Source organism: Megalops cyprinoides, chromosome 10 (assembly GCF_013368585.1).
Source record: "Megalops cyprinoides isolate fMegCyp1 chromosome 10, fMegCyp1.pri, whole genome shotgun sequence".
NCBI classification, from domain to species: domain Eukaryota; kingdom Metazoa; phylum Chordata; class Actinopteri; order Elopiformes; family Megalopidae; genus Megalops; species Megalops cyprinoides.
Genome location: NC_050592.1, coordinates 13407393 through 13429932, shown reverse-complemented (window position 1 = coordinate 13429932; position 22540 = coordinate 13407393). Strand labels below are relative to the sequence as shown.

Sequence of the window (22540 nt, the reverse complement as noted above, 5' to 3'; positions counted from 1 at the left end):
AATGTGCCAAATGTAAAAATGTGAAATGTGTGTGTTTTCATATTGTAATTTTAATACTAAATTATTAACACAATACTTTTATTTGAACATTAACTCACATTCACTATTTGTGTAACATGTTTAAATACACAGTCATCAGTGTACCCTCAGGGCAAAAGAGTCAGTGAGTAAAGTGATTACAAAAACAGACTGAATCAAAGTATATCTTTGAACACTGAAAGACAAAACAGACGTCTGTCCTCTATGTAATATATTATTCTGATAAAATCTCAAGAAAATCATACCGAACAGTGAAGAGAGATGCAACAACATTTCCAACTGTCATTTTCAATCTTAACTGTTACTGTCACTTTTAATATTTTAAATTTTAATTTAATCCTATAACTTTGTATGTACTATTGAATGTTTTGATAGCTTTTGAAAACAAGCAAATGAGAATGGTTTAAATTCACTCACTGTTACCTACTGTAACCTACTGTAACCCACTGTAACCTACTGAAATGATGAACAATATATGCTTGTGTTCTTCAAGCTTAATTTTCATTTCTACATTTATATTTGTAAACTATGTACAAGTATACTTTATTCTAAATGTATACGTCTGATACACCCAACATAGAAATACAATAATGGAAGTAGGGTCTGACAAAGAGGAAAGCTTTGAGGTTTTTAACACCTAATGGAAAAGAATTCCACTGTTCAAACTGAACCATCCTACATGGATCTGTTTGCAGGAATTGAAACTCCAAGAACGTTGTCTTGTAAAACACATAACAAAAGCTTCACCACGTAATACATGGCTCATCTGAGCGCGTTCTGCTCATAGATATGTAGTTTTGTAATTATGGCTTTCTTGTAAGGAAATGTAAGAAAATCTTGTAAAAAATGCTACTTGTCAGAGTACAGCTAGTCTGTGTCGCTTTCAATTCAGATTCAGTGACGATTTCCATGAATGTAGTGAGGTCAGATGTACATGTAGAACTGTAAACCAGCACACAGGATCTTCAGAATGGTGGAGGTGTGTGAGGATAGGTGCCAGTCTGTCTGGACTGGACTGTACTGAAACCACTGTGTAAAGTGACACCAAGTATGATCAGAAAGGGCCTCGTTCTATCGAGCCCTCTAAGGAATTAAGCTAGGTTTACATCATGAGTAGGCAGGAGCATCATCAGAGAATTCATGGCATGGAGTATAAAACCTCTCTAAAATTGCCCTAGTCAATGTAAATCTAATTATGGAATCACACTATAATCCCCACCATATTAAAGTACAAATAAATATTCATCTGTAATGTTTTATAGAAAACACAGGCCTATGACTTACTGGTAAATACAGCAATGATTGTAATTATGAAATAAACACTTCTGTAATCACCTCTAATGTATACCATCAACTTACTACACCCCTCAATCTAGTGAAAACAAAAATTAAGTGAAAAACCAACAAAATGTCCATTGTCCCTTCCTACTGGCATAGAACTAGCTTTTGGCTGGAGACAGACTCTCTGTCCATTCAAGTGCATAACAGTAAATCTGTCTTTTACAGACATCCAAGATGCTCTTTTCCCCAAAGGCTTGTGGACTAGTTGGTGAGAGTCAAAGTGCTTTGTCTTGGGATACAGTTGCTTTATAGACTTGCATCATTGTAGAAGCAGATATATGCATAGAGGCAGTCATTCCGTTTCAGTTTACAACCAGAGAGCCATTTCATCTCCAGAAAGCACCCATACCCATTTGACTGGGCTACATCTGGTGAGAAGGCTGCTAACATCAATGACATAAACTATGAAATAGTTTTCTAAAGACACATGCAATATTATTTCACATTCTTCTTAGTCTTTCACAACACACATCTAAGTATACATAACTCCCAGTTCATTTTATTTTCACTGCTTAGCTGGCAGATGCCCTTTATCCAGTCCAGTCCTTACATTTTGCATGATATCCATGTATATAGGTGACTGCTAACTGAGGCAAATCAGGTCAAATCATTTCAGGGGTACAACCCAGAAATCAAACTGGCAAGCCCATCTACTCTCCTCTGCCCTTATTCTCCTTTCAGGCACAGTAGTGCTGCTCTAAGTACCCTGCAAGGGTCATCACTGAGCACCTTAAATATGAAAACACTGAGCTCTGGGATGAAGGAGCTGCTAGCCCCTGCAAGAGTAACATCATAACAACATTATAACAACATTAAGCCTAAAGGCAACAACCACAGCATTCACTCTTAAGTCAGACTGTACCCATACATTGTAGATGTCTACTCAGCCTTCTCTGAACAGACCAATCAGAGCTATGTTGAGAAAATAGTAAAATTTTGCACTGGCTGAAATGAAAGGTGAAATGAAATCATTGACAAATGCCTGTGGTGCAGAAGTGTCTGAAATTATTGGAGCTACTTAGGTTTTCAGAAGGCCCCATGTTTTGAAGATGTGTGTTTAATGCATATTTTAATATACATCCTCAGTTTATTTCCTCTTATGACGATAATGTTCAGGTCTGTTATTGAAAATTTTAGGTTCATAGTTATTACTATTAGCTTCACTATAACTCAGAGCCACTGTGTTTTTTTATCTGTGTCTGTCATGTTTTAGCTACTCTGCACTTTCCTATTGCGTACCATTTATAAATAGCCACTAGATGGCAACAAACCCCAGTTCATCGAGTTTTACATCACATTTTTGTTCTATTCATACAATGTTTCCTCTTTTTTTTGAGGGTGATAAAAGAATTAACTGAGAGCAGCTGGTGCAACTACTCCCCTGAGAATGGAGTGAGGGGAGAGCCATGGAAAGGAAGATAGGTCTGTGCAATGGCAGTGTACTGGTGCAGTTTGTAGGGCAGGTGTTGGAGAGGAGACAGGAAGGAGACCAGGCATACGTCCAGCTCTCCTGTTCTGAATGAGATGGAAAGGACAGCAGGGAGGCCAGTTTGGGGAGAGTTGTAGTTAAGGGAAGAGAAGTGCCAAGGCTTTATCAAACACACATGTGATGAGAGATGCTGAGTAGCTGTAGACACAAGGTTGCAGGTTTGAATCCACTGTTGAGCACTTTAGCACTATACTTATTTTGAACTGTTTCAGTAAAAATCTAGTGGAATCTAATCTAGTGGAATCTTTAGCAAGAATGTCATGTCACCCTGGATAAGGGTACCTGCTAATATAAATCCAGTAAAGAGAAACATGGGATTTTTACATGCATCAAGGCGTGAGGTGGGAGAGAGATGGAGATATTTCCAGGGATGAGATGAGAAATGGGAATGACGCCAAATTTACAGGTGCACTGTACATCTGTACAGGTTCATTCTGACATTGATTATTAATCCTAAATGGGTTGTTGTGACTGTGGAAATAGCCAGTCGGCACATTCAGCCCGAGGGGGTCTTGCAATGTTTTGAACCTTGAAAGATGGTGACTTGTAGCATCAAATGTCAGATGGCAATCTTAGTTCTGGTAAATTAAAGTCAGTGCCAGATCAGTGACCAACAGAGTTAAAAAGTTTAAAAGTAATACAGTTTGCAATGTTACCACTCTGGAGTATGTTAAGTAAAAAAATCTCTCACTTGTACAATAAGTTACAACTTCATCATTTTTATAATTTGTAATCATTTCTGGCTACTCATTCTAGGGATTATTAGCAGACCCGATAGAAACATCTGAATTTTCATTATTTTAGCTTTCCAAATCTCTCCAAAGCCAGAAACTTGGGCTAATGTCTCAGCTCAATTAGTAAGTAACAATGGTTGAAGCATACAGTATGTGCTTTGCCAAGTAAACTTTAAAAAATCTTAAAACAATATTAAGACATTCATTTTTTCAAACAGGCTTTCAAACATCAAGTGTTAAAAAGTCCAGTGACTGTTTAACTGAAACCACCGTAATAGAAACCAACCTCATGGAGGGTCACATCAACTGCCAATAAGCAGTAAAAACCTACCTCACCAAACTGAAAATGTATTAGGCAGGTCAATGCAACAGACAAGACATGCAACAGGTCAGTGTGTTCGGAATGCTGTGTACTCCTGCCCCGAACTCTCTACACTCTCTACACTCAGTTCCACACAAGGCTGTGGATGAGACTGGCTTGAACTCTTCTACTGCTATAAGACAGACTATTTGAACAGGAAGTGACGTCCCCTTCCCACAGAAGTCTCCCTTGCCACTGAACATACATACCGGCCATATTTAGCTGACTCTTGACCCTAAAAATGTTTTTGATACTGTTATTATTTTAAATGTGTCTGCATTTTGCCCACATATTTGTATTTTATCTACATACTTTACATACATACTTGTATTTATATAGTTATTGGACCAACTAAAAGCTTTGTCTTCAATGACTAAAGGCATCTAGGATATAAGAAAACCACTCTGAAAATAAATTATTTTTTTTATTATTATCTCATAGTGCAGGGTCTGCGCTGATCCTACAGCATTGTCTTCACACTCTATAAGTGGGGTCAGGATTAAGGCTGTGTAAACATCCCTGAACCATGTTTAATGTATAGGCCCACAGTAATGAATACTTCTAAAGTCAAATCATACATAGGTTTAAGTTTCCACTACCTGCTTGTTTTAGGCAAATGGACATGAGTTGCTTTTCACTAACGTTCATTAATTTATGATTACTCACACGCCGATTTTAGCCCTTTTTAGCAAACGTGTTGTTCTGCACAGTTCAGCTGCAACGTATCCATGTGTTACGGCTGTTTGTCAACATTGTTAGGACAGTTCTTACAGTTCTACAGTACTTGCCTTTTTCCTCTACACTTACAACGACCCTTGTCCTTGGAAGGTGTTGTTCTGTTTTCGTTAGTAGTGAGGACCTGCAAGGTGGGCAACAGAGCTGTATCCTTAGTGCCAGGAGTCATCATGCATTACCCCATGGCTGATAAAATGTGCGCTGATTTTCCTCTGGGGGATGCGCTGGCATTCTCTCAGAGAAGAGCCTCAGCCACTTGAAGCTACTTGCTTAGGATCACTAATGGGATGAAGAAGGCTGTTGCAGTGTCATTACAATACATTATTTATTTGTTTAGCAGGCACCTCCTGTCCATGATGGCTTGTATAGCTTACATCCTACATATTAGCCTCTTGTACAGCTGGAGGTTTTACTGGGCCAATTCAAGTTATAAACAACAGCACTGCTCCACACAGGACACATACCTGTAACCTTCTGGTTTTAAGTGTAATTTCCCACCCATTCCATCACACTGCTGTCTACATGAACAAAGAAACTCCAGACAGTGCACCCCCTTGTACCCACTGCATGTAACATTAAGGGTTCTATGCCTCATGGGAGCATTCAAATAGAGGCCCTGTTATGTCCTGTTAGGGATGCTGGGAACCCGCTGTAGTTTCTCTTCAGCTAAGGGTATGTGTTAGGGCTGAACTCAGCCCTAACGTGTTGGCAGTAGTGTGGCTTAGTGGTAAGGAGCAGGGCTCTGGATAAAAGCGTATATACATATATACATACACACATACATACACACATATAGCTGGACAAATAGACATATAGACAGACAGACACACACACAGTTTAGTAAGCCTTTGCATTTTTACATGACTTTGCATTTGATATTGCTAAATAACTGATGCACCTGTTTAAACATACAGGACAAAACATTGTTTTCACAGTTTTTTTGTTTTATTAGAAACATTTACAATACATTTTGAAATCATATTTTTAAAAGGAAACCAAAACTAATAATACAGCATAGATATATTTAAATGAAAAAAATGAGAAGACCTCACAGAGTACATGTGCTAAGGAAATAAATCGGCAATGCTACATGCCTCGTAGACATGACCACACTGTGATATGGTTCAAAGAAGACACATGATGGCCAGCCATGTTTGGGACATGCCAAAGCCCTCTCACTCATCACAGAGAAATCAGAAAATGGCACCAGTGGCTTCTGGCCCAAAACTAATGCACTAAGACCACTATGAGATCAGTATGCAACACTTCTACAAGTGCTGGAAGATTCTGAGAGCTACCAAAGACAGACTGCCAGACTGGAAAAAACCCTTCATGAAGACGACATAGGCTGGCCAAAGAGGCAGCTTCAGTCCCAGACATTCTCACCTTATCTTATGAAACACATTTCACACAAATAGTGTTTGTCTTATATACTGTATGTGTATGCTGAACAATTTAGACAACAGATCTGCCTTTTTCGAACAATCATGCTGACCACAACAGTGAGAGATGCTAACCAAGCCAAACAATATTCCCCCCCCACCCCCAATGAAGATGAGATTCATGCAAGGACTGAAAGTGCCTCCTTACTGCCATTTGTGTCACTTTCTAAATAAACCACGTTTGTTACGCAAGACACGTCTCCTACTCTGTCATCAATGGGCCGGCCACTATGAAAATCTACATTGAAGAGCAGCCAGCCAGCACCTGTGTACAGGTGTACAATAGTTTTTTTCACTTTTCTCTGCACAGGGCTCCAGAGCTGCTCTCCAGTCTAGGTGACGATACAAGAAACATGCAAACTTGTACAGTTATGTATGAATGTGTTTGCGTGTGACTATCATACATCTACTACATATTGCATCTACATATACCCAAAAGCTTCTTGGAAATGCTGCAGCAGAACTGTGTGTACTGGTGTTCAAGTCTCAGTCCTGACGACACATTAAAATTGAGCAAGAGAAAGAATTAAGGCTTCATTTCATCTTTCTGTGAGTGCAAACTCCTCCACCACCCCAACAGACACATCTTATTAGAGAGATTTTTTTTTTTTTCAATCCACCACATGTAGTAGATATATGTTTGTAAAAATGGATGCGTGTATACAAGTCTGTGTGTGCTTCTCTCTGAAACACTGTAGGTATATATTCTTGGTAGTCAAATCACAACAGAGCCTGCATTTAGATTGTAGAGCAACAAAAGAGCATCAAATGAAGCAGGACGTCATGAAAAGGAGTAATGGGGAAATACGTTAAAGTCAAATTTGCACCCTTTTCTCAAAGATTTCAAAAACACCTCTACAACAAAGAAGTACCATGGTGTCCATTTTTGGTTCACTGAGAGACATCTCATTAAAGGCTTTTGATCATTTTCTTAACTAATCAGCAGACCACCTAGATTGCTCTAGAACATTCGTTATCGTTAAATCTGACAGGAATCCTTCGCCTGATTATATTTCAACTCAAACCATGAAACGCTTTGAGAGGAGTGCTGACGGTACACAAAGCACAAACTGCACACTCAGTGACGATAAAAAAGGCCTCTAAATCCGATAAATGTTCCACTTTTTCATCATAATGCCATTGTGAATTCAATGGACTGACTCTCTGTTAGAATATTGCGTTGCTGAAGTTAAATTATAAACCATGGGGAACACCCCTCAATCCTGTATTTGAAGTGTGAATGATTTCTTTAACTTTCATAAATAAAACTTTTTAATTTTTTATAATTTTACTAGAAACCAGCTTCATGTGTTTAGAAATATATTAACTTTTTGTATTTGTTATTAAAAAACAAAATGCTGAGGTTAGTCATAAATATGTTTGCTTCTTTTTAAAATTTTCATAAATAACATTGATACTGACTTTTTCCCCCTTCTTTATATGAAATAATGACTCATGTTAGCAAAATAGAATTTAAGAAACCGTAGAAAGACTTCTTCCTTTTCCACTGCTTCCTAATGTTCAGTGGAAGCACCCAAACGTACTCTGCAGTGAAACCTTTTCACAAACTACTGTGACAACCACAACTAAAGCTAACAAATAGAACAAAACAACAGAATCTCACCCTGCAAAGAGAAATGAAAAGAAATGAGTGCATTGGTAGAGTAGTTATTTTTACATTCAAACGCACATCCTGCATGCCTTATCTGGAAGGGGAGATGAATCTGAATGACTACTCAAGTATTTTACTGATGTAATGATTTCCAATCACTCCTCAGTTTTATTTAAGTGCACATATTGTAAATAAATGCATACTGATGGGCACATTTATTGTGTTCAGTTATCAATGAGAAGGAAACCTGGATGGACAACAGTACAGTATGCTGCCACACTGTGAAGACCCCTCACATTGGAGTGTAAAAACAAAGCAGTAACAGAATAATTTATTCAGAGGAATATTTGCTCATTCCAACACATAAAAGTGGAGATGCTTGTTCCCCACAGGTCTAGGTAAAACATCCCCTCTTTACTCTTCTGTGGAAAGGGATGGAGCTTCTTATATGCCAGTAGGCTTACAAGGTGAATCTTTTTTTTTTTTTTTTTTTTTTGCAAAATACCGCAAAATACCATGATTACATCAATTGCAAGGCTAAGCTCATGGATCAGCTTTAACCCAACATTTCCTCCTATTTTTTTTTCTCACCCTCTGGTCACATATATTTCTTAATGCTGGTTTCCAGCTCTCACAATCAAATGCTTTTTTACCGAGTGCGATGTCAATTAAAAAAAAAAAAAAGAAAAAACTCAGCCCAAAATGAACTCGGCATGGATAGCATTAAAGACAAGGACCTCAGTTGTGCATTGTTAATTGTTAATGGTATTAACATAGTAACTGCTTCTTTGTCACTACAGAGGATGAGGACAGAGCCTAGCCCTTGACTGGCAATTCTAAAGGGATTACAACACAATCAATTGGACGTAATTCTCCAATATATTAATTTAGTGTGTAGGTGTCATGCTGAAAATAAATATTTATTTTTACATCAGAAAGTAAACTAAGTCCCCAAGACACCTTAATAAACATCTGGCAATAGTAGTAGAAGATTAAAATGGAAAATGACTAAGAGTAAATATTTAGTCTGAGTTTAGTGTAGGTCTCTTTGGAAGATGATGGCTGTGAAGTGTCATGCTGCAGATATGTATCAGACATGTTGCTGTGGAGAAATTGGGGTTTGGTTCAGTTCATTTCCTGGTTAGAAAATACACACAAAAGGCCAAGTGGTATGTCCTTATTGGAGAGCTTCTATTTATAAAAGTACCACCTAATGGAAAATAAAAACAGGTGAATGGTCTTATCCAACTTGTTTTTTATTAAATCATAGCCTAGGCAAACTACATGAGCCTAATCTTTTAGAAAGAGTACTTCTTTGTTAGACCTCTAAGTAAAGCACACATGTAGGAATCTTAAACTTATTTTTTAATAATTCAAAAATCACTTTTTTAATCTCATCTATAACATTTAATCTTTGGCTACCTTTATTCACATTTTACCTTTTAGTTTTGCAACCAAGGATAAGGAGAACTTTATATATAAACTTATACTGACAGTATAAAGAATGGTTAAGCACTTGTAAATCAGCTACAGAAAAAAAATTTTTTTTTTCCTTAAATTGAGTTGAAACACTGAAATATATTTTTCATAATATGTTTATGGTAACTATATTTTTCAGATAAATCTTAAAGCCTAAATTTGAGTAAATACAGCACAATGAGTGTTTAATAAATGCTACCTTTTTTAAAAAAAATGTTACGGTTTGGCTCAATACTTTAATGGGTATCAATACCCTCAGGCCATTACAACAGGGGAAAGGTTCTCAGAAAAATGTACAAAGTAGAAAGCCCTCTGTGATCACACCTTACATTCTCCTTTGCGATTTACATGGTTTGCGGCATGTACAAATCGATTGAGTTTAGGGCAACAAGAAAACCTCACATTGTTTTATCCTTCAAAATCTGCTCTATTTTATAGTGCAATTCTAATTTGTGTTAGATAATGCATTGCCTTTTCAAGGGAGGTTGTATCCCCACAAAAGACTTCCTATAATCATTTCAAAGGCTTCTCACCATTTAAAAACTGTCAAGGATGAGTATCAGTGTAGCAAGCTGGAAATGATCTTAGAGTGACACTAAAAATGGTGCTTGTTTCTATGTGTAGTAATAAGAATCTCTTTAAATACATAACGGAAACACTTATTAAGGAATAATACATATAAAATAATTACCTGTCCAGTACTACCGTTCAAGCTGTTCTTGTTTCATTATAATGTGTCTCATTGTTGCATATTTATGGTGTCTTAATATGTGGGTCAAGTAGTGAAGAGTATATACTTTAAATGGCAAAATACGTGCAAGCATCGAATGATTGCACCAAACCAATCTAAGCTATGAGTGGCCACAATGACGCAATGATTTCCTAAATATGAGTAAACATGACAGAAACAGAACAAGACTTTTGCAAACAATGCTTGTTGGTTTGGTTTCAATGGTTTAGCTGCTGAACTGGAAATGAATGAGGTCCTGAATGCTGCCCAAGTGTTTCAGATCTATATTTTTTTCTATTGGCTGGTTTAAACAAACTATATAAGAGAATTTATGTTTATCCCACTTGGGATATGTGCTATGAGACTAAAACGTAAATTTTTAAGTGCTTCCTGAAACTACATTTGATTACATTTCTACTTCAAATTTTGATTTATTGCTTTTTTTTTTAAATACACACAGAACCTGATCACATTCATTCCATGGGATTTTTTTTTCCATTTTAGAAAAATATTGTTTTTTTAAATTAGGTTTTGAACAGAGATCAGAAAAAATCAAAAGATCACAACATCTTAAAGGGCCGTTTGATTCCTCTTTATAATACCATGCTGCATGATTTTGTTCTGACTGGTTTGAAGTCTTGTAAATTAAGCCACTGTTATTTTCTGCCACTGACATCTTGCCATCTACAGTCTGACTCCCTGTATTTAAACCATATTCTCTAAAGGGTGTACATCTGTATGTGTGTTTATGCATTTCAAAGAACACTTCAAAGAAACCCTAACTTCTGCTGAGGTTTAAAGATTCAATTGTCAAAATAATGATGTAAAATAAATATTGATTTAAAAAAAAAAAAAAAACTTTCATTACAAAAAGTAACAGCTTTACATGATTAATCCACAGATTAATCAAAACATACTTAATACACATACAACACACATCATTAATTTTTGCATGGGGTGGGCAGAAGCTGCCGGGGAGATATTCATGTCGGTTTCTTTTTTTATATAAAAAAATCAGGGGTCTATCAGTAAAAAAGAATTACCAATTGAAAACATATATAGTACAAAGCACCTGCACAAGAGACACAGCCCACATGCCCCCATTGCGCTCTGTATACGCCCCTGGAGCTGGGACACACTCATGTGCTACATATGGCTGCTGTAGCGTTATTTACTCATTTTATACATACTCATGCTGTGTTAATCCCCCCAAATCAACTGTACTGACCTTATTTGGTCAAACATGTAGCTCCCTAACCAGAAATAAGACCGTATGATAAGGTACCCTTGTATGGAAGATTTTTAAACAATTAAAAAGTTGGGTTTTATTCACCATCAGTGGTCGGTTTGGTGTCAATCTTTTTTTTTAATTTTTAAATAAGGTGCTTAATTTTTTTATATTGTGGAAATGTATATATTCTAAATTTTACTCATCTTGTATCCCACCCACCCCAAATCTATTCACACATTCTTGTTCAAGCATGTGAGTAGTTAAAATGTTAGCCTTGGGGGGCGATTCAGCCAAAGTGGTTTGGTCTTAACTTCCAGTGATGAATGCATGGCAGTGCTCCTCATTGTCATTACTTAAACATTTTCACTTTACAGCACAGTTTACACAGTGATATAAAGGGAGGATGTCTGATAAGCAATACCTAATGGTAACGATGCCTGAACATTATTACCAAACCATTTCGCTTTCATTGCCTATAAATACGAAAAAACAGCTTTGATGATTTTCCTTTTTGTCTTAAGACCTAAGATGGACTGTATAGAGCCATGCAGTAGAACAATATCATTTACTTGAGCCATCTATGAAGAACTTTCTCTATTTATTTGATCTACTCCACAGACAACAGTGGCTGAGGAGAAAATTAGCTTGTTCGAAAATCTTTTTTTTTTTTTGCACTATGAAAAAACTGTACTTAATCCTACTGATCGAAATAACTACTTTCCAACATGTGTATGAGGACAGTGCTGGGAGTTTTCTTGACTGATCATTAAAACATCTCCTAGACACCAAGGTCTCTAATTCAGCCTAACTGTAATGTGCTTTGCCTTTAACTTTCAAATTCAAATTTAAACAAGCTGTCCTTTTTTCATGTATGACCTTTTTCTTTGATTTCAGGAAAAGAATTCTTGATTTTAAATAAGCGACTGTTGTTGAAATGTTATTCAAAGTTAGGGACAAAGCACACTGCGGATGGACTGAAGAGCCATGAAGTGCAGGCCACCACAGCCTCCCCCTCAACCGGCTCCCGCTCCACCTGCTTCCAGTGGGCCTCTGTCCGCTCTCAAACACACATGCACATGGGGCAGCAGCTCGAAAATTCTCCAAAGGGACTAGGTAAGTCCTTCAAAAAAAAAAAAAAAAAAGCCTGGTGTATTTTCTTTTTTTCTTGGGAGCAGCCTTTCCTTAAAAAATGCCCCTTTTTTTTCAACCCAGCAGTTTTAATTCCCCCCCCTCTTGCACGCCCCATCTGGGCATGAGGCGAGCAGAGGGTGTGTAATTTGATTCAGCCTGAGTGGTGGCTAAATGGGGCGTCTCCAAGGTTTCCCTGTCAATTAGAATCGTCTGATTTCATCCTGCAGCCTCAGCCCGCCCCGCTATTGGCCACAGGTCTTTACATCCTAGCGGCCGTTTTTAAGGGGGCAGCTGCAGGAGGCCCGGTATTCAGGAGGGCTCAATGGAAACTTCGATTCTCTCTCCCGCAGGCTTCCGCCCCAAGTTAGGCCAGAGTTGGAACTTGAAATATTAAGTTTCCAATTTGTCCTGTGTCTGTCAGGCTTTTGTTTTTGCCTACCATCTTTTCAATGATCTCACAATGAGAGCTAAATTTACTGTGGAACTTGTGGGATGATGCTGGTAAAACCAGAACTGTAAATACAATACTTGAGTTTTTCAAGATTTTTTAAGACAACATGATTCCCCAAACATTGGGTGTCATGGGTATCACCATATAAACATTCATGACACATGATTTCCCTTATAACAGATGTTCTGCACCACTACAGTCACTTTGTCTTTGAAATCTCTGCACTTGAAGCCTCTATGCGTCTCAGGACAAAGGAGGCCCCACTCCCTGTTGGGAATAGCCCTGTGCGGCAGTTAAGGGAGGGGTCCTACTTGCCCAGCTGCACCCAAACTGGCCGTCTGTGCATGAGGTGTGGGGGGGGGGGCGCACCCCACTGCGGAATATGTTTGTGGCCGTGGGCGGAACCCTTTTCCCATCCGCTCCAAGGCACTGGGTCCCCCACAGTCTGCACCTGGCCTGTGTCATTTGACTAATTCCCAATTTCTCACAGAGTGGGCCGTGTCCAAGTGGGGCTATGGTCCGAACCGCCGTTACGAGCAAACAATACAGACCCTGGAAAGCATTGTATTGTTGCATCGTTTTGTTCATTATGACCTACGCTGCATAGACTCAAACAGTGGGTAGGCTGCTCCAAAAGAGAAAAAAAGAAAAAGAGCCCCAATTTAGGGTCACATCTCCAGCTCACATTGAGGCACCTGCTCTGACAGTAGCGCTCTGGAGATTAGATCTTACAAATGGACAGCAGGCGTCTCGGGCGGAGGAGCTCAAGTGTATGACAGCCAGGGCTGGGGGAGGGACCACACTTCTCGAGTTTTTGTTCTGAGGAGAAACCCTCATTTAAAGAGATCCTATTTGGCAGAGTCTAATATTAAACCGGCTTCTCCACTGTTCTACTTGCTTTTGTTGCTAAATACATCTCTGTTCGCAGGCACATTCTCCAATCATTTTAGTTTTTTATATTACTGAACAATTGAGTGAATGTTAAAATGGACTGGGCACTGAAAAATACTGCTGCTACGCACACCAGCTGGAAGAGCCCCATTGCCATTTCCCTTTACCCACTAATCACCTGAATAACACAGGTAAAAACCACCATAATCTCCCCATTTTAGTGATCCTCAGTATTTATCAATAACTTTGTACATGTAACTTTGCATTCCTTTTGTCTAATGCAACAGTAAACTGCCATGAAAAGATAAAAGAATCAATTGTTTTCCATTCTGTACTGCTTTTCTGCCAAGAGAAAAATGCATCAAACTGCTCAGCATATTTTTTGAGGAGAACCAGTTCACCAAACAAGCTGACTTCACACCTGCTTCCTCCATCAAACCTAATAGAATCCCTTACTGATAAAAAGAAATACAATCCAAATAATAAGTTCACATTATTTCTCCTAGCTACTTGTCCCATACTGTATTTTTTGAACAAAAAACAGTAGCAGCAAAAAATGCTAAGTACTATATTTTCCATAAACAAAACTCTTATAAAATATAAAAAGAGAAAAAAATTAAAATATTAAAATATCTGTTAAATGTTTTTTTTTTTCATTATTAAATCAAGCAGTACCCTCTAAAATATCTGCTTGTTCATTTTATATTTTCTGGAAAACAAATAATAATAATAATAATAACAAAGATAATAATAATAATAATAGAAAAAACATTTTGATAAAAAATAGCAATAAAAAAAAACGTAATGAAAGCAGACAGGCTTTAGGAGAATATTCGGATGGCCTGCGTGACCAGGGTATGGCAAACGGGGCACTCGGGCTGGCTGAGCTCACATATACGGATAGCGCACTCCATGCAGAAGAGGTTGTGGCCGCAGGGCACCAGGGCGGCAGTCACCTTACTCTCAAAGCAGGTCATGCAGTCCCGGACGGTGGCAGGGGGAGAGTCCGGCACTGGCAGCCGGCCAGGGAAGGCGGCGCTAGCAGAGATGGGCTCGCTGTGAGCACGCCGGGCCTGCGAGTGGGGCGACCCGCTGGTCGTGGTGCTGCACGGCTCAGGGAGGCCCGGGGAGAGTCTGGTCAGAGGCAGTGGCAGACCACCGAAGCTCTTGGAGCGCTGCTGGGTGTAGAAAGCCACCTGCTTGGGGTAGTCGGGGTCTCCCCAGCACTGGGTCCCCTCGGAGCCGAAGTAGGAGCACGGCTTCTCGCCGGGGTTGGGGAAGTCGCCCTTGCTGTATATCCCCCCGCCTCCTCCACCTCCATCTCCGCCTCCCACGACAGCGTCCGGAAAGTTCTGCCGGTAGCTGCTAGCGAGCGGTTTGCGCTGGCCCCCCTGAAGCCCCCATACCTGCTGCAGCCGGCTCTCCAGACCACCGGACCCGGCCTCGGGCCCTAGGCAGTCGTTCTCGTTGTTGAGGTCGTGCAGGCCGCCGGTGCGGAACGCGATGTGGGCCTCGATCTCCTCGCGGGCGCGCTCGGCGTTCCCGGGCGAGCCAGTGATCTCAAAGACGGGGTCGCGGTCGCGGCTTGGCGTGACAATGTAGGTGCAGGTCTGCTGCTGGATGCGCTTGATGGTGGAGCCCTTGGGCCCCACCACCAGCCCCACCACGCGGTACGGCACTCGCACCTGGATGGTGGTCTGCCCGGGCAGCGGGGCCGGGGGTGAGCCGCTGAACGACATGCCCAGCTTGTTGCGGGAGGCCCGCAGCATGGAGAAGTGCTCGGCCGCGGAGATGATCTCACGCCGCGCCAGGGCCACGTCCTCCTTGCGCCCTGTGATGAGAAAGACAGGCTCTTCGCCCCGCACGGGGGTCTTGATGTAGGTGTTGGTCTTGGCCCGAAGAGCTTTGATCTTGCACCCTGCAGAGGGTAAGAAAGGCGAAAAATAGAAAGTCTGAATGGACCTACAGACTCCCAAACTCTTTTAGTTCAACCTTCTGATAAATGGACAGCAAAACTGGATTTCAACAGCTGATCTCAAAGTTTTTCCAACAATCAAAATACATATACTGCTCTTAAAATCATAATTTATCACAATAAAGTGGGCTAACACTACCAAATCCAGTTTTGCTGTCCATTAATGGATTTTTTTTCCATCAAATGAAAAAAAAAGTAATATCGCAGGGCAATGTCTGTTAACAGCAGACATACAGGTACTTTTAAATACACAAGGATATAGGTAATCTTATTTATGTGTATGTTCATGTGCATATGCAAGCGCTCATAATTCAATAGCATACGATAAACCATGGCAAAATCCTGAGGCTTTTACAGTGGCTACTTTTATATTACAAGCAGATTTCAGAAAAATCAGATATTCGAATATGCCGTCTTCCAAGACACAAAATTCGAATAATCAAACTGTATTCCACCTGCCCCCACGTACTGTATGGAACGCCAAATGCTTTGTGTGTGAATAATGATGCACTACAAACAGATTATGCATTCATGCACACTTTCAGGCAGAAAAATTAATTATATGAATTATCTGTTATTTTATGCAGGGTTCTTAGCCTCTCCTTTACAAATATTAATGAGAAAGACTACAGTTCTGGATTTGTCTTCTTTTTGATGGTTTTTTTTGTAAACAAGCATTCAAATACTGATCTACGTAATCAAATTGTTATCTCATGTTTGAATATTCCCATAATTAAATACTTGGTTTTATCTACAGTGCAGGATTCACATCCCAGTTTTCCCTTTTTAGACTGTAAATGAAATAGACGCAGGTTGACAGTTGCCACACCAAGCAGAAAACTTAAATTAACGATTTGGCCATAATTTCAAAGACACATTCAACAACACTTGAGACGTGGATGTCGATATTGTAACAATGTTGTAAAATACACAACAAAGAATATTTATTATTGCGCGTAGTATTTTTAAAAAGCTGTTTCCCATTTTGTTAATTTATCAGATTTATCTGATTAAAACTGAAATGTTCATAGCTATGGGATACCAACTACCCCCTCTGGACTGCACTCCAAGTGTTGCTTTAACAAGGTTTAACTTATGTATGTTCAATTACACAAAAAAAAAAAAACATTTCCAACCTAGAAAGACTAGGAATATTACAGACCATTTTAACATCATATATGTTGTTTGTTTTAGTTTGTTTAGACAAAGTTAGATCACACTTGCTGTTCATCCATGATGAACGCACTAAAAAAAGGCATATGAATGACTTAAATGAGCCTGGCAAACTTTCAACTCAGAATCTCAGAGCCCCCTGTCTCTCTGTGTAACCCTCTTAATAGCCCTGTCCTTCTCACCCCACCTCTTTCTAATCTTAACATGACAAAAAAGAAGACTTAAAGTTAAGTCTTAAGCTTAAAAGTTTCAAAAACATGCATATGACCCAGAGTGTAACTGGTGGGATAACTAGAAGTGATACAGATTATATCTGCATTGTTTCATCCTGAGCTGGCCTTGAGCTGCAATGCTATGACAAGACATTTTAATGATTCAAATGTATGTGAATAATTGATTCAAACAGCTGAATAGAAACAAACAATTGTCTTTTTAAGAGGGCAATGGTATTAGTATTTCCACCATCAGCTTCTATAGGTTAACCTCATCAGACAGAGAGAAAAAACAGATTTACTGTGAAAAAATGCATAGCCACACAGTCCCATATATACATGCTCACTTCAGACTGCTCTCATTTTCACCACAGATACAGAATGAGTAATAGACAGAAATATTTTAACACTGATTATCAGTGTAAATGGCAAGAACAATCAGCACAGTGTTAAACACAACATACCCAGCAACTGCATGGCCCAGTGTGTAGTACACAACTTTTCTATACCTCACATAGGAGAGGTTTCATGGAGCAGAGTTTAAATGATCTCTCCAATAAAGTGTCTGCCATGATTACAGTTATTTATTTAGTTAAAGCACAGAAATTGTAAAGAGACGCTAAAACTTTATATTTTTAAATGAAAGACGGACCCATAAACCTTTATCCACAATATATCCTCTTCTTTCCTCAGCAGTCCTTTACAATCTTTCAATGAAGCCCTTGTAATGACTACCCCTGACACAGGGGCCACTTCACATGACATATCACAGCTTGTGTCCCTGTTGGACCACCACACACCACAACATCAGCGGTGAAAAAGCAAACAGACTGGATTAGACGTCTGTCACTTAGACCGGTGAGGGCTCCTTCCCCAGCACAGATCAATGGCACCAGTCAGCGCTGAGAATCATTAATCAGCACAGGCCTTACACAACAATGCTGGAGTACGGTCTAGCGCTGGACTGATCCTCCAGTGTTTGTTCAGCAAATCTGAGGAAGAGTCCTCTAAATACATTCATAATCACAATTTTGATGTGCCATTGTTCACAAGACAAGAGGCCAAAGTATGAATCTCAAAACATGCTTTACATGTTATCATCATCACTATTTTTCAAAATGACTGAATTTTAATCTAAAGCAATGTCATCTTTTTCTCATAAATACCATGTCTTTCCAGGAGCCATGCAAACACCTTGCTCAAAGACGAAAAAGCATAACTACTCAAACCTCCCAATCCAGTGCAATTGAAACTCAACACATATAATTACACCATTAGTTAAATACATTTCCTTATGCCATAATACCATCTTACTCAGTGTACACCTTAAATATAGCTGACATCTAGTGAGGATGATAAGACATTGCTTAAACAATTAGATAATACTGAGAATTTAAGCAATCCTTTTTCTAGTTAAAGAAAGTGATGGTATGTGAAATACTGCAAAAATGTGAGACTTGTTTTGATTTTTAGAAGAAAAACATTTCGATAATTTTGTCATATTCAGGACACCCGAATGTATAACAGTGAAGGCAAGGTGGCAGATTACAAACTTTCAATGGAGGAAAATGTACTTCTTACAGTCAATAAATAAAGAGAGGAGACAAGTATTAAATAATTTATTTCAGTGTAAGTGTTGCACCTGAATCAAGTGTAAAAGCATCTGGTGTGCTTACAGAAAGTTATGACCCATAACCTTTAGAAATGCTAATATTTCCACACTGTCACTTCTCCGACAAGACCTGTGTACTATAAGACTTGAAAGGAGAGGAACAAAAGACCACCTACAAGGTGATCTTATATTCCATTAATTTACTGAATGTAAGGACTTATTGAGAGGCAAACCTACCAACACATTATCAGATGATATAATCATCAGAAACACACTGGATCCACATTGGGCTGCTTAGTTTTTTCACACCAGCACCAACCAGTTTGTAATGATAAGCACAGCATGGTATTAATAGTGTAGACAAATCATATATTTAGGTATTAATATATTAACCAGTTTCCTGGAAATTACAGCACAGACAATGATGCTCTGGGTTATATATCCAGTATTGACATTACAGAGTCAAATACAAGAGCCTACTCCCTGTCTAAAACAATCACTCGAGACCATGGAGGACAAAGCAAACCACAGCATCAGTAAAGTGACTCACACAGAAGTATAAAAAAAGACTACATTCATCTCTAAAAGTTGTGATGCAGGGGTAAGATTCACAAAGCTGTTACACACCTGCAGAGGAATGAGGTGAATGGGAAATAACAGTTGTGACACTGACGTTGAAAAGGAGCTCATCACAAATCCAGCAAATCAGCAATTCCCAGCAAGCGCAACGTGCTCTGCTACACTTGTGCTCTCTGGATCCACCCTACAGATGCCCTGTTACTCTACTGAAATGCAAGCTTACACTTCAGTCTTCTCACGAGTAAGTGTTACACAGGGAGCGTACTCACTCAATGGCACAACAAAACAGGGTCACCACAGGCCAATAAATATACTCCGCACTAAATCTGAATCTACACAACAGTTCGGAGCCCAATTATTTCTGCATCTTTACAGAAGTAGCACTAGGCTGTTGTACTGAGTGACTGGGCGTGACTCCCTTTGAATGTTCAGTGACCCCTCAACTTCCCATCCCTCTTCAACAACTCCTGTCTTCAAGGCCACCGCAATTCAGATCCTGTCAACAATAGCAGCAATAGCTTGCAAAGCAAGAAGACTTTCATGATCGGTGGTTCCCTCAGTTCGACTCCAAGCTGAGGGTGGCAGGCTGGCCCACCTCATTGCAAAGGCTACCAGCCTGTTTCTAGATTCACAGCATAGTTTGCTAGAAGTACACAAAATGCATGTTGGTAGCCCTATACACTATCAACTACAGGACTAAGGTGTCAATGAGAAGAGAAAAAAAAACACTTCTGCTTCTGTACTGTAAATGCTGCAGCGCCTATTTCTCCAGCTTCCCACCGACTTTGAGCACCTGAGCATCTGCAGTAAAGTTTCTGTCCCCTCAACATTTTTGCTGTCAGGCGGCTGTTACCATTAGCAAGTCTCCTTCAGGTCTTAATTTTAAAGGTATCTGCTCTAACCATCACAGAACGCCGAATCCACTGTACATATCAGAAGCTATAAAACATTTTCACTCAGTTGTTAGAAAAACGAATGAATTTTGCAACTTAAAGAATGCGTGTCGTTGTAAAGACAAGATATCGAACGGCAAAGGCATTTTTTCTGCTGCCAAGTTCAATTCGAGTTAAGCCAGAGCTATAAAGTAACAGCACGCGCAAGTCATTGTCTGATAGTCACCTATGCAGGGAAACAATTAACAGAAAAGTGAACAGAACTGAAACTGGAAGAAAAAATAGATAGTTTTCTATAGATTTCTATAGATTTAACAAATGCTTGTACGTTTGTAACAACTGGGATAAATGGGGTCTTTCCAACAGTTTTAAGCGCATGCCGCGGCAACCAGAAGCACTTTGAGATTTGAAAGAGTCTCGCGGGTAAACACGACAAAGGAAGCGAGCGCGTTCCTTGCCAGTGTGTGTTACAACATACGTTTGGCAGTTGATGCCGTTGAGCAAAAGTGCTGGGTCCATGATAAATAATCGCACACTTGCAGCATTTTCTCTCTTGTTGCGTTTAACTACATCACTGCGACGTACAGAGAGAGTAAAAATGTGTAACATGTTAGCAACTGACTATGGTGAGAGAAAGTCACATCTCGATGGTACACAACAAAAAGAAACACCACTCCCTTTTCGTTATCAATAACACTGGATAAGACATGAGTCCTCACATAGCTGCATGTAAAGCTATGCGAGATTATATCCAGCTACACAGCTGCATAATTTACATGAAGTTTGAATTGAAAGAATTTTCCGTGTTGTCTTTACCTTGTCTCCCTACTATTTCGGCCACATGTTCAGAACTGGGCACAGGGACACATTCGGTAATGTTACAGCCACGTCCTTTCGTTTCGGTGGAGGAACCATCATACAGGACACACAACTTGCTCTTCCCCTGCAAAAGCCCGGTCTCCCCACCACCTCCTCCTCCAACATTGTTGGTGTGGTTGTTGTGGTGGTTATTATTGTTGTTACTCCGGTCTAACGTTCCCGTGGCAGGAGCCCCACCGCCGTCTTCGGCTTCCCCAAGACCCAACAGAGACAACTGGCCCAACGCGACCCTCAGGGCACGGGAGTCGTCTTCCTCCTCGTCAGGCGGCACAAGCAGCCCCTCACTTCCAAAGCCGGAGCTGGCCAGATCCCCGCCGTAGCCCCCATTTTTCTCCATGATCCCTGCTAGAACCAGCAGGCTAGGCATGGCTAACAAAAGAGTATGAGACAAAGACAGGCAAAAGAGACTGGAGAAACAGCACCCGTGCCGCCTCCCCGCCCCCTCCTTCTTGCAATTCCCCCTTTCCAGTAGTCCCTCCCATGGACCAGCCCCTTCTCTCTATCCGCCACCTTCTCTTTCTCTCCAGGCTAAAGGCGAACGGGCCACAAGGATCTGTCTGCACAGAGAGGGGCACGGCAATCTAGGGCTCCACCCCGTCTGGTTTACATCGTCCCCTCCTCACTTAAAACATAACGAGCAGCCCTCCCATTTTACCATTCCGTCTCAGGTTGCAAAGCCCGTTGCAGCGGTAAAAAGCAACCCCCGCGTTTTCCAAGCATCAAGCTTAGCTAGTGACACAAATGTTGAACCTTTGTCTCTGTAGATATGCAGCACCCATTTTGTGCAAAAAAAAGTCCTCATCCATACAATAAAACAACAATAACAACACAAAGTTACAAAGACGGATGATGAACTCATCATTTTTTCTCAGAAGCGCGGACTCAAGGGTGAATTCGGAAGGGATGTTTTTCTTCTTAATAGACAATTACCGCCCAAATGTAGGAGTAAACTAAAGTAGCTACCTAGCTGTATATTCTGGAAAAAAAATAATGATCAAGGGCTGGAAACGAGATCTTCGGTGGGCTTGTTTTGTCTGCTGGAATGGCCCGCAATTTCTGCATTTAAAAAATGTTCATATTTTAGGGTTGAGTGTAGCGTGGCTTGCAAACACCAAGGAGGTAAAAACCTGGCGTATCCATGCTGACAGCCCCACCCCTCAGACCATCATTTCAAAATGCATAGAGGTTGCGGCGGGTCAGTGCGTTGGTGCTGTCAACAGCTATGCTGTGCTATCGTTGGTGTGCAGAGCGGGACTAGGAAAAGGGGGGAGTTGTCTGCGTGGGGTTTCCAGGACCACTGAAGCAGCCCCCAGTGATGTATGAAAAAAAAAAAAACATTCACCCCGTTTCCCGTAATCAGATCTTCAGCAGCATTTGTGACGCTCGTGTTCATGCCTCAGACAAAGAACTGCTGCTAGCTTCAGCACTTACTCGCCAGTATAGTATCGAGACAGGCCACGCCTGGCGGCATATTTGTACAAAACACGTAAAATTGTCATTGGATGATAATACTAGTAATAATACCAGTACTAACAATACAGTTATCATATT

General features: G+C 40.1%; 1 protein-coding gene across 1 annotated transcript; it reads right to left on the bottom strand.

Annotated features, from left to right (window-relative positions):
• Positions 1–14487: 14487 nt before the first annotated feature.
• On the bottom strand, positions 14488–21379 carry mex3a (mex-3 RNA binding family member A). Its single transcript, XM_036539702.1, has 2 exons — positions 20927–21379; positions 14488–15584 (listed from the first exon to the last, which is right to left on the bottom strand). The coding sequence occupies exons 1-2, from the start codon at positions 21354–21356 to the stop codon at positions 14488–14490; spliced, it is 1527 nt and encodes a 508-aa protein (XP_036395595.1). The 5' UTR covers positions 21357–21379.
• Positions 21380–22540: the final 1161 nt, after the last annotated feature.